This window comes from Zingiber officinale, chromosome 4B, assembly GCF_018446385.1.
Source record: "Zingiber officinale cultivar Zhangliang chromosome 4B, Zo_v1.1, whole genome shotgun sequence".
NCBI classification, from domain to species: domain Eukaryota; kingdom Viridiplantae; phylum Streptophyta; class Magnoliopsida; order Zingiberales; family Zingiberaceae; genus Zingiber; species Zingiber officinale.
The window spans coordinates 11813468-11826519 of NC_055993.1; the positions used below are offsets into that span (position 1 = coordinate 11813468).

The 13052-nt window shown below is 37.5% G+C and overlaps 1 protein-coding gene and 1 long non-coding RNA gene across 2 annotated transcripts; one reads left to right on the forward strand and one right to left on the reverse strand.

Annotated features, from left to right (window-relative positions):
• Nucleotides 1-425: 425 nt before the first annotated feature.
• LOC121974716 (FT-interacting protein 7-like) lies at nt 426-4820 on the forward strand. Its single transcript, XM_042525893.1, has 2 exons — nt 426-655; nt 1570-4820. Exon 2 carries the CDS (start codon nt 1604-1606, stop codon nt 4610-4612), a length of 3009 nt encoding a protein of 1002 aa, XP_042381827.1. The 5' UTR covers nt 426-655; nt 1570-1603; the 3' UTR covers nt 4613-4820.
• Nucleotides 4135-9030, reverse strand: LOC121974717. The gene is made up of 2 exons (XR_006110079.1): nt 8586-9030; nt 4135-4582 (listed from the first exon to the last, which is right to left on the reverse strand). It is a non-coding gene; the product is annotated as an uncharacterized LOC121974717 (long non-coding RNA).
• Nucleotides 9031-13052: the final 4022 nt, after the last annotated feature.

Sequence of the window (13052 nt, forward strand, 5' to 3'; positions counted from 1 at the left end):
AAAAACTTACTAATAATATTAGTCATAATAGTTGGTTCAACAACTCCGTCGTCCCGCACGCAACCGTTTACTCGAGCACTTCATTTTAATTTTTCTGTCTATTATAAAAAATAAATAAAATTAATGAGACTGAAATAGGAATTATAAAACTCTTTAACATATTTTGAAAAGACAATAGTTTATAAAAGCAAAATAAAACATTCTCTTATTTTAAAAAAAAATTAAATCAAATATACAAATAATTCTTCCGTGCAAATTTATATAGCATATTATTTAGGGCTATTATTGATAATCTTAATTATTTATTTAAGATGATAAATATTGAATAAAATAATATTAAATTATATTTTATTTCTCCGATTATGATTATGCGATAACTTCAAGGTTAAGAATCAGTTAATTTCCTTAACCGTTCATGGTTTGAAAACGAGTGTTTTGACCGTCCCACTTTGAAACAATCAAACAACGGGAAGAGAGAGAGAGAGAGAGAAGTAGAGGAAGACGACGGCGTCGGACGAGAAGAAGCCTCGAGAGACGACGACGTGCTCCCCTTCCCTACGAGAATTGATCTCCGATTTGCTAATCGTGCCCATTGCCGACCAGCTTTCCGGCTCTGCCAAATCGCGAGAAGGATCGAAGGGCTTCGGCTTGATAAGTGAGCAACTTTTGCATTTGATTTCAATCGTCGTCTCTATTTGCCGATGTTCACGCCGATTCCGCTGCCATCTTATTGAATCGTTAATTGTGGTTTCGAACGGAGAGTTGGTTCGGAAGTCGGGAGAAGAAAGCTTCCTTGTGGTGGTGGATTAGGGTTGGTACAGGAGTAGAAAACCATCGATTGGCGGAATTGAGGGAATGAACATCGATTCCTCGGCTGAAACTGGAGATTTCTTTCTTGGAGAGCCTTGATCGTCGTGATTCTTAAATAAAAAAAAAAAAAAACTTGTCTTTTGTTACTTATTAATATTTTAATATCTTGTGCAAGTAGTTTTATTCGTCCTGCATACATGTTTTCTGCATTCTGGCTCTTCCTATAAATTGGCACAAACAATGATCCACTAGAGAGTTCTGGCTTCTATAATCCGTTGTTCTTGTGTGACTATGGAATTTTATAAGTGAATTATTTCCTCGTTTCTGCTTAATATGAGTGGAAGCAATTTGGGCAATTCTGAGAGGACTTTTCCACAGTATTTTCCATTTTGCTGCTAATTTGCTGCTTAAATCCGATGAACTCACACAATTTACATAATAACTGTTCTCTTTGAAATGTTTTGCCAATTCTATCTGTTTCTAAAGTAGTTAAAACATCAAGATACAGAAACCTTTTTGTTGGTAAAAGCTTTTAGCATAAATGTTGTTCCTTTTGATATGATTCACAGTCTGTTTCCTGAAACTAAATTTTCTTATTGCCATTCAGATAAAGTTTTTCAGATAAACTATTACTTTGTTTTTAAAAAAATATATATTGTAAACTTTTTGCTGACTCTTGTTGAACCATGAAATTTTCCCTTTTCTATTCTATTGCTTATTTTGAGATTTTGGGCTATCTTGTATCTTTGAATTATGTAGGGGGTCTCACACTAGGGATAAAGCTTTGACAAAGATGAGCAAATTAAAATTGGGAGTGGAAGTTGTAAGTGCGCATGAGCTTATACCTAAGGATAAGCAAGGATCTTCTAGTCCCTTTGTGGAGCTTCACTTTGATGGCCAGAAATTCCGTACTTCCATCAAAGAAAAAGACCTTAATCCTGTCTGGAATGAGCTCTTCTACTTCAACATTGCAGATCCTTCTTCCCTCCCTGAACTCACACTAGAAGCTTATGTTTACAGCATGAACAAAGGCATGTATCCGAGGTCATTCCTTGGCAAAGTTCAGATTGCTGGAACCTCTTTCGTTCCCTTTTCAGATACTTTAATGATGCACTATCCTTTGGAGAAACGTGGAATGTTTTCACGTGTGAAGGGAGAATTAGGCCTGAAAGTATTTCTTACAGATGACCCTTCCATCAAACCTTCCAACCCACTTCCAGCTATTGACCGTCGCCCAAATAATCTCCTTCCCAGCCAATTTCATCAAGGGCTTGACCAAGTTTCAGAGGCAAATAAAAGTCTTCCCAAGAAAGAACCTAAACGTTCATTTCGCAGCATTCCAAATGAAATCCAGCAGCAACAATACTCTGCTCCAGTTATCAAGCCGGTGACGCATGTGGCTGATCCCATGAAATATGAGTCTCAGCCTTCCAAAGTTGTCAGGATGTTTTCATCGTCCTTCTCTCAGCAACCAATGGACTATGCACTAAAAGAAACCAATCCTCTTCTCGGAGGCGGTCAGATTGTCGCAGGTCGAGTCATTCCTGCACAGAAGCCTGCTAGTACATATGATCTGGTGGAACAGATGCAATATCTTTTTGTACGTGCCGTCAAGGCACGAGACTTACCTACGATGGATATCACAGGAAGCCTCGACCCTTACGTTGAAGTAAGGGTGGGTAACTACAAGGGGAAGACCAGACATTTTGAGAAGAATCAGAACCCAACGTGGAATGAAGTATTTGCATTTCCTAGAGAACGGGTACAGTCATCAGTTATTGAAGTAATAGTGAAAGATAAAGATCTGATCAAGGATGACTTTGTTGGGATTGTTCACTTTGACTTGAATGATGTTCCAACGCGTGTCCCGCCCGATAGTCCGTTAGCTCCTGAGTGGTACCGGCTCGAGGACAAGAATGGGGACAAAACAAAGGGTGAACTGATGGTTGCAATTTGGATTGGTACCCAAGCTGATGAATCGTTTGCTGATGCATGGCACTTAGATGCAGCTGCAGCTCTAGATGCCTCGGCGATTAGCTCTCACACAAAATCAAAAGTCTACCATGCGCCCAGGCTGTGGTATGTTCGAGTCAATGTTATCGAGGCACAAGATATTTTCACAGCAAGCGGGCATTCATCCCGCATCCCGGATGTTCACGTCAAGGTACAACTAGGAAATCAGATCCTGAAGACGAGAGCAGTTCAGGCACGGACATTCAACCCTCTTTGGAACGAAGACCTCATGTTTGCGACAGCTGAACCGTTTGAGGATCAACTCCTAATTTTTGTACAAGATCGCGTGGGGGCAAACAAAGATGAGGTGATAGGCCATGTTGCTATCCCTTTGGGTTCGATTGAAAAGCGACTTGACGATCACATGATCAATGCTCGGTGGTTCAGTCTCGAGAAGCCTGGCGTGATCGATGTCGACCAACTGAAGAAAAACAAGTTTTCAGGTAAAATTCATCTGCGTGTCTGTTTGGAAGGCGGGTATCATGTACTGGACGAGTCAACCCACTACAGTAGCGACCTCAGACCAACAGCAAAACAGCTGTGGAAACCGTCAATTGGGTTACTTGAGCTTGGCATCCTTAATGCAGAAGGCCTTCATCCCATGAAAACCCGAGAAGGAAAGGGGGCATGCGATTCCTACTGCGTCGCCAAGTACGGGCGAAAATGGGTACGCACACGCACCATTATTGACAATCTTTCTCCAAAATTCAACGAGCAGTATACATGGGAGGTTTATGACCCAGCTACAGTTTTGACGGTTGGTGTCTTTGACAATTGGCAACTGGAAAAGGGTGCTAATGGCAACAAGGACTCGAAGATAGGCAAGGTTCGTATACGTCTTTCAACTCTTGAAGCTGGCCGGGTGTATACACACTCGTATCCACTGTTAGTTTTACACTCCTCAGGTGTCAAGAAGATGGGCGAACTCCATCTCGCCGTGCGCTTCTCTTCTACATCGTTTATCAATATGATGTCCATATACTCGCGGCCCCTGCTTCCCAAGATGCATTACGTACAGCCATTGAACATGATGCAGCAAGATATGCTCCGGCACCAAGCAGTTCAAATAATCGCGGCGCGTCTTAGCAGAATGGAGCCACCCCTCGGAAAGGAAGTCGTCGAGTGCATGTCCGATGTCGACTCCCACATGTGGAGCATGCGTCGAAGCAAAGCGAATTTCTTCAGGCTCGTGTCAGTTTTCTCAGGCTTGTTTGCGGCGGGCAAATGGTTCGGAAGTGTGTGCGTGTGGAAGAAGCCTGTCATCACTGTACTGGTGCACATTCTGTTCACCACGCTGGTGTGCTTTCCGGAACTGATTCTTCCTACTCTATTTCTATACATGTTCATGATAGGCCTTTGGAATTACCGCTCGCGCCCACGGTATCCTCCTCACATGAACATAAAGCTTTCGCACGCAGAGGCAGTGCACCCTGATGAGCTCGACGAGGAGTTTGACACATTCCCCACCAGCCGGAGCTCTGAGATAGTGCGCATGAGGTATGATCGATTGAGGAGCGTGGCCGGAAGAATACAAACTGTGGTCGGAGATTTGGCCACTCAAGGGGAGAGGCTGCAAGCATTGCTTAGCTGGAGGGATCCACGGGCCACTGTCATCTTCTTAGTGTTCAGCGTGATGGCAGCGATTGTGCTTTACACCACCCCGTTGCAAGTGTCGGTTGCTCTAGTTGGCTTCTATATCATGAGGCACCCAAGGTTCCGAAACCGAATGCCTTCCGCGCCGCTAAATTTCTTCCGTCGTCTGCCGGCAAAGACAGACAGCTTGATTTAAATAGGATGATATAGCAAATTTATTTCTGTGCAGCAAAATGTTTCTTCTTGTCCTTGTTTTTGTTCTTATTGTTCTTTGTAGGAGTTATAACTTGGAGGTTAGATTTTAATTGTTCTAAAATGACTAACATGGTGTAGCAATTTGTGAATATCATTAGGCGTTTTCTTCTCTAGCTTTCAAACAAAATTTTTGATGTATTTACTTGAAACCTTTGGTATCTGCTTAGCGACTGCTCTTTTGAATTTGTCTTTTATGATTATTCTGGTTTAAGTGAGAAGGTAGGAAAAAACTGGACATAGCACCCAGGCCTATCCTACGACTGTTGAATTTAATTGATACAACTCGTTTGAATGTTAGGTAGGACGGATGGTAACAGTTATGAAATCGTAATATAATTAAATTTGATTTATTATAATATAGTTAAATTTAAATTGTAACAACTACAAAATTATAATTGTGAAATAGTAATTGCTACAACATGTATTACAACTATAAATATTGTAATTACTACAATTGTTATAATAGCTATAAAATTATAGATCCTACATGCTTAAATTCAACTTGCTACAACGTTGTTAAATTTGCATTGTAGCTAGAGCGGAGCCATCCTTGGGTTAAAGTGGACTCGAGCCCCGCCCAAAAAAATTAATGTCTATCATGTTTTTTTTGTCAGCCCCATAATTAATTCATGGATCACTCATTTCAAATCCATTGTCCTATTTTTTTTCCTATTATTTATGGGTTCAAATTAAAATTATTTTGATTTGACATAATTAAATTAAAATTGAATTAAATTTAATAAGTTAAATTGATTACCATGATTTAGGATTTTTTTTTAAGAAAATTCTCTTTTTCCTTTTCTTTTTTTTTTTAACTTTTTTTTCTCTCCCACGCGACCAACTCTCACTGCATACACTGTCACACCGACCTTTATATCTTTTCTCTTTTCGATCCCTTCTCTTTCTCCTCCCTCCTCCCTCCTCCCTTTCTTTTCCACACCGTCGTCTGCTCCTTTCTTTTCCAACAGATGCAATCTTATTTTTTTTTCCAGCAACACAACAACAACACTCCTAGTTGCTCTCTCCTTCTTCCTCTCTAATAGCAACAGTTGCTTCCCTCTCCAAACGAGCTCTTTCAACCACAACAACTTCTTCAAGGTTTTAATTATCTTTTAGCGAAATTAAAAATTGATAATGATATAATAATTAATGAATTTGATTAAGAATAATCTAAAATCATAATTACAATAGTATTTTTTTTATGCTTTTGAATGTATTGAATATTAGATACTTTTATTTTATAATTTTAAAAAATTAATATTTATATTTTTTATTTATATTTTAAATTAATTAATGTATTATATCAATTATAGTCAATGGTCAACTCCAAATAAATTTGAATCCTAGCTATGTCTCTAGTGGTAACAACTACAAAATATTATAGTTATTACAACACGTTTGATTGACTTGGGTGTAAGCGAGAGATAATAATGTGATCAGAAAGATAGTTGAATAATCATACATGGGTTACTGATAAATGGAAAGCTCTGAGTAAAAATAAAACCAACAACAACAAGCATACATATCGCTATATATATATTGATGCGGCGATTAGGTAGGGCCTCATCCTACTGTCGTGTGGAGGTCAAAGTCAAGAGGGTAACGGATGAATGTTGTTGGTCGATCGAGCGAGTTATACACCAATCGGTGGTTGAGCACCAACCCATTATCTAGGGCATAGGGAGGAATCAAACCGACGCTCAAGGAACGCGTAGAAGCCGAACCGAGCAGCTCCCCCGCTTAGCCTAACAATAGACTTGACATCAACTGAGCATGCAGACAGTGATACTCGTCGAGCATGTGGATGGGGGGCTTCATGCCGAGCGGCTATCCTGCACGATTCGACTGCGGATGACACGGACAGTGGACTTTCAGCCGAGCGGCTTTCCCGCTCGATGCGACGGTGGACTTTCGGCCGAGCGGTTATCCTGCTCGGCTTGGCAGCAAATAATGCAAGGATATCATAATTTTGGCCGAACAGTCATTCCGCTCGGCCAAGCAACAGACACAGCGGAATATCCTTCGACATCCTTTTGGGAGCTAATACCGCTGGCAGGTGGTATGGTTGGACAGAAGATCGTATGGTGGAAGATTCCACTGTCACTTCAGAGATATGCTCGGCCCGTTAAAGTACTGTGTTAGGGACACTTTACTGACATATCTTTTCAGAAAAACTTGGAAAAGCGTGTCCACTTTAAGAAGTATGCATACACGCTACAAGAGCCCTATATATAGGGGGGTCTAGGCATCGACATAAGGATACTTTACATGATTTCTATTATTACGCTATAGTCCTCGCTTCTTGTTTCCTCTTGCTTCGTCAGAGATTGACTTGAGAGTCGGAGGGTCATCACCAAAGACGACGCCTTCCTTGACTCGGCACTGACGCTTCTTGTGTTGCAAGTGGGAGCGAAGTCTACAGAAAATCATAACGTCACATCCCCAGCATCCATCCTCTCTCTCTCTCTCTCTCTCTCTCTCTCTCTCTCTCTCTATATATATATATATAATCTTAACCTATTTCATAATGTCTCCTGGGCTTTAAAATGCTCCAGTACGTATTACAAAAAATAATCATCACAATTCCAGCGATCACTAAATAAATAAATTTACATCTAAATAATCCTTAAAATGGTTGATTTGCAAATAACGTTTTATCAAAGAAAGGCATTTAAAGTTTAATATTTATTAAAGATTGCATGCTGATATTTACTCAAGGGCTCTTCTTCGTTCTGAAAATGTCCATACCTTTAACAAACTTTAAAACATTTTAATTAGAAAAATAATAAGGATATTAGAACACCATAGATTAATTTAATTAAGAGGACTAAAAGCCGAGCTGATAATTTAAGTTGGTCATTTATAACTTATTTAACTAAACAAGTTAGATGACTTATATATAAATGAATTATGAAATGATCGATATACAATAAACTTTAAACGTAAAAATATATTAATTATATATAAATTGAAACTATAATCCACATAATTAGATTTATATGTCCTTATTAAATAACTAATTAAATATTTTTATCTTCATAAACAAATTATAAAATAGGATGACTAATTTATTATAAATGTGTTAATCGATTTATAATATAAACCCCAAAACAAACGAGCCAACTTAGGTCATGAACATAATGACAGTCACATAAGCCAACAATATCATTTTACCAAAACATCTTGATCATCACATTTTAGTGGTTAAAATAAAATTAAAAATTATGAATGAACTGCTAGAAGCATCTTAAACTAAATAATTTTTATATTTTAAACACTAAAAGCCTAAAATCATCATCATAAAAATAATGTTTAATGAGATATTAATAGTAAAATTTGATAAAATAATATCACTATTAAATTTGTGAGATTCATTTTATGATCTTACTCTCATTTCAGTGTGTGATTTTGTAAATAAAAAACTATATTACAAGTTTAATAAATTCTCAAAATTTCAAGTTATTTCATAAAAATGGCCATTAACGAATGCCCACAGTTGGGCCTTTGGGCCCAAGAATTAGGATTGGCATGAACAGAAATGACATACAAATTTAGGTCATCACAAAGATTTGCAATTCATGTTGATTAGAGCATTTGACAAAATAATGAAGAGATCATCAATTAATAAGAACTAAATCTCACTAGAACTGAAAAATAGAAGCTATATCATTAATCTCCTTGGTAATCAACATGACAAAATGATAATAACACGTTAAATAGAAATTAAACTAAAATCAACACGATCTAAACCTAGTTAGGTTATTTACATGGATCAAAGAAAATAGCACAATAAGTACTTTTATCAGGAAAGATGTAGAACACATGATCATCATCATACTCCCATTTAATTAATCCTCATTAAGACATCTTTAGTAGAAAATAAAAGAAAAAAGAAAAGCATTTGAAGAAGGAACCTGAAAGATGTGTAGGTGGTGAAGAATTACTCAGCAACAGATGGAAAATTCCAAAGGAACCGCATGATCTCTCTCAAATTAAACCATAATTAGAAAAAAAAAAGAATTTAAAATTAAAGAAGAGAAGAAGAGGAAGAAGAAGAAGAAGAAATAAAAATGATGAAGAAGAAGAGATCAATGCGATCCCTTTGGAATCCTCCTTCAGCTGCCCACTCCGGTTACCGATCTCCTTCATCTTTGGTTCATTCTTGTGCTCTCCTTTATGCTCCTAAAGAAGGTTGGCTCTAATTAATTAGAGAGAGAGAGAGAGAGAAATGGGGTAAAAAGTTGTGGGGGCATCAGTTGGTGTTGGTGCTACTATAGCTGTTGGTGTTGCATTGCTTCACGTCAATGGAAACTATCAATTATTGCCCAATTCCTCCCCTAATTGATAATCTACTCTTATGCTTTCAAATGTGATCATTCACACGCAACATATATATATATAGATCAACACCCAAAGGCAGGTTAGCTAGGCGCAATGTTTCATGTGGTCGAGACGTCTCTTAACTTTAGTCGCCGTGAGGCTAAGCTTCGACGGAGATGCTAGCTAGGGTGAACTTCCACACGATGGTACCTTTAGCTTCCCATAGATTGGAATGATGTACCAATGCATAATTCTATCAATTTAGACATTGATCATGGTTTTTGATGAAGTAGGACATTAGTCATCATTCATTAATCGATCTCCCATGCGCCTTAAGTTTTTCATAATGTTTAAGGTCATGTATATTAGATATGATATGACTTAGTGAGAGTGATATGGACATGAAGATGAAGATGATGAAACAATCATAAGAGCACAAACTTTTACGAGAGTGGAATTGATCAATGTATATAACCATGCTATTAGGTAAACAACTTTAATTTTCTCCTTGTGGATGGGTTAGACATGACAAAGCCAACTACAAGGGTAGATGACTTCTATCGAGAATGGGGCGAAAGGGCACATGAAGATGCCAGGCTAACTTTTGTAGCTTTGTCATTTACAAAAACTGCATGCATGGCCAAAGTCCTCTAAAATCTTTGTTTTTAATTTTCCCTTCACAAATCGAGAACACCAACTTACTTTCACTTGTCCCCTCCTTTTGCCTTTTTTTCATGGTCGTCACTATTGATTGTTGCTTTAGATACCAACACCATTTGTCTAACTCTACTATTGAAAGTGGTTGGTCCGCACTCTGGTTCCTACTCTCTCCCCCATAAAGTTAGCAAAAGTACAATTTACTTAATTACTATCAAGGAGAAGTTTGCCGGTGTATTGTAGTAAGGTGCGTGGTAACAGGACGGGTCGTCGCTGTCTGTCGATGTCGCAAGCAGACCAAACTTCTAAAGCCCGACTAGCAGAGCCTGTCACTTTGCCACAGTTGGATTAATTCTTTCCAGCCTATGCATAATGCAATGCACCTCTGTTTGTTTTGAATTCCTTATTGCAAGCTCGCCGTTGGGCCATGTTAGAGTTTATTCATGACCATTCTCGATGCTCTCGCTCTCTTGCCTTCTTTGAGGGTAGGGCGGAGGCGATCGATCCTTGCTCAAGAGTTTGCTCGAGCTATCGACTTGAAGAATTTGGCAGTTCTGTTGTTCGAAATATAATCCATGGAGTAAAGTTCACGTTGAGACAGAGACAGAGTAAGCGGCAACAAGAATGGGACGGAGGAGACAAGGAGGGACAACGGAGGTAACATCAGAGAGAAGAGAACAATATAATTAGAATGGCAAGAATCTTTAACCCGTGTAAGCATTCTAATATCGGTTATTTTCCAAAGGGTGTACCGAGTTTGGGATTATACAAAGACACCGAGATTTGAGAATGTTGAAAGGGCCATCTCGTTTCTATTTTACATCTTAAATTAAATTAAAATTTACTCAATTCTCTCTCCTTTATATGCACACAATAATTATTATGGGATGCTACTAAATGATAATAAGTTAACTACAATGAGAGAAGAGATAAAAAAGAAACCCCTTCTACCCTCTAGTTACTTGGTGGTCAGCTATAAATTGACCTTGTGATTTATCTCCCTTGACATAATCTGACAACGGACTATGAGGAACGTCTGAGGTGAGTCTAATCATCTTTTGTTACAACAACCGCCTCCATGGGTATAACTGAGTTGGTACTCTGATGGTAGATTGTTACAAGAGAACAAGGATTGAATTCCTGAGAGAATAAAATCTCTCTCCCCTAAAAAGACATCATTCGATCCCAATGATTTATCTCTCTTCCAAATGCCTTGGGACAGACTTGGAGGGACGCCTAAGATGAGTGCATCACCTTTGCCACAATAATCATTGTGGTCAGGGGCGTAGCCACCTTAAGGAGAGGGGGTGCGACCGCCCCCTCTCACATTTTATTAAAAAATAATATATATATATATATATATTTGGAACTTATCGTCACTTTGAGTAGTTGATTCATCACCATTCAATGTCTAAAACTGAAATTGATCACATATTTAGAAAGTTCATGACCTAAGTTATCCATTAGTACCACTTCTACGAAGAAATATCACGATTTGAAATGTTAAATATTGAATTTTAAAAATAAAATATATAATAATAAATGGATGAAATAAATTATAGGGCACAAAGTAAGGAAACTAAATTAAAATTGAATCGAGTTTGAACTAAATTCAATGAGATAAGAATTATGTTAGTTCTAATTGGAATTGATTTGAAGTTGAATTATGACCGAACCAAGTTTAATGTTTAAACGAGTTTGAACGATTTAAAAAGAATTAGGATATTTTGATGAAACCTTTCATTTTTTTTCTCTCCCTCTTCTCTCTATGCATGTTACATCCCAACGTACCGTATGCCAACTCTACACTCATTCCTCTCTTTTATTTTTTTTCTTCCTCTTCTTCCTCATTTGCTTCTTCTCCTTCTCTTCTCCAACGTTAGTAAACCTACAATTTTTTCCTCTCCTCTTCTAGAGCACACTAGCTTTTTTCTTCTCCTTTCTCTTCTCCAACAAACAAGAAATGCAACACCAGTTGCTGCCCTCTTTTAACAACAAGATCAAGCAGCCATCAACCCTCCTATCTTCTTCCTCTTCTTGTATTTTTTAGGATTTTATTGGCACAACAAAATAGTCATGTTTTGTCTTACCTTGCTCTCTTTGTGTTATTGTCGACCTCACCGAAACTAGTCAAGGTTGTTAACGAAGAAAGTAAAGTTCTTTTTTACTTCTTCATCTCTATTTTCTCAAAAGCAATAATCTTCCAAAAGTTGTAAGTTATTCCTTTCTCGTTTCATGAATTTTTTAAAATTGTCCCTCTTAATTGAAAATTCTGGCTATGCCCCTGATTGTGGTGCTGGTGTTTAAAATACAAACACCAACTTAAACATCAACATCGTTATGGTATTGATTTTTTTAAAATAGTAAAGAATGATATATTTGAACTTCGGAGCACAGCAAAAATTTGCAAGAGTTAGAAGGTTCAATCGAAATTTTCTAGGTTCATCAATGAATTTTGACCAAAACTCATGGACGGACTTAGAGGATTTAGATTTTTAAAAATTTGATATGTAATGAAAGAGGATAGTGCAGTGAAGGTATCTATGATGCCCATGCATAGTGCTGACATTTCTACGATAAATTATGTGCATAGGTCAATTACCTTATAGTCATAAACTTTGAAACTTTTTTGTTAACTATTGTTAATAACTTAAATCTGATATCTCTAAGCACATACAAACTCTGGGACCCTTAAAAAATTTGTAACACTTGGAATAGATCCGATTGGAACTCTTTAGGTTCATAAATGAATTTTAACTTAAATTCATTGATGGACCTAGAAGATTTGGATTTATAAAAAGTTGACATATAATAGAAGAGAGAAGTGCAATGAAGGTATTTATGGTGTCCTGCCTAGCTTTTACATCCCTATAAAAAGTTATGTATATCTATCAAATGTCAACTTCCGGAGGTCAAAATTTTTAACTCAGGTATCACAACAAGACGCTCTTTGATTTGAATCGAACCTCGTTTAGAGATCAACATTTGTTATCGGGTGAAACCCATAATGATAGTTTCAATCCCAAAAACATCATTTAAAGTCTTTTCGAATATATCATTGGGTTTCAATCAAAATTTATTGATAGACCTAGAGAACTCTGATTGAGTCCATTCCAAGTAATAATGGATTTCGATTAAAACTTATTGTTTAGCATAGAGAACTCTGATTGAGTCCATTCCAAGTGCTATAGATTTTGAAAGTAATCCGGAGTCTATATGTGCCCAGAGATATCAGCTTAAAGTCATTAATAACATTGAACAAAAGTTTTTCAAAGTTTATGACTTCCAGACAATTGATACATACACATAACTTATCGTAGGGATGTCAGAATCAGACATGGATATCATAAATATCTTCATGGTACTACATTCTTTCATTACATATCAACTTTTCAAAAAATCTA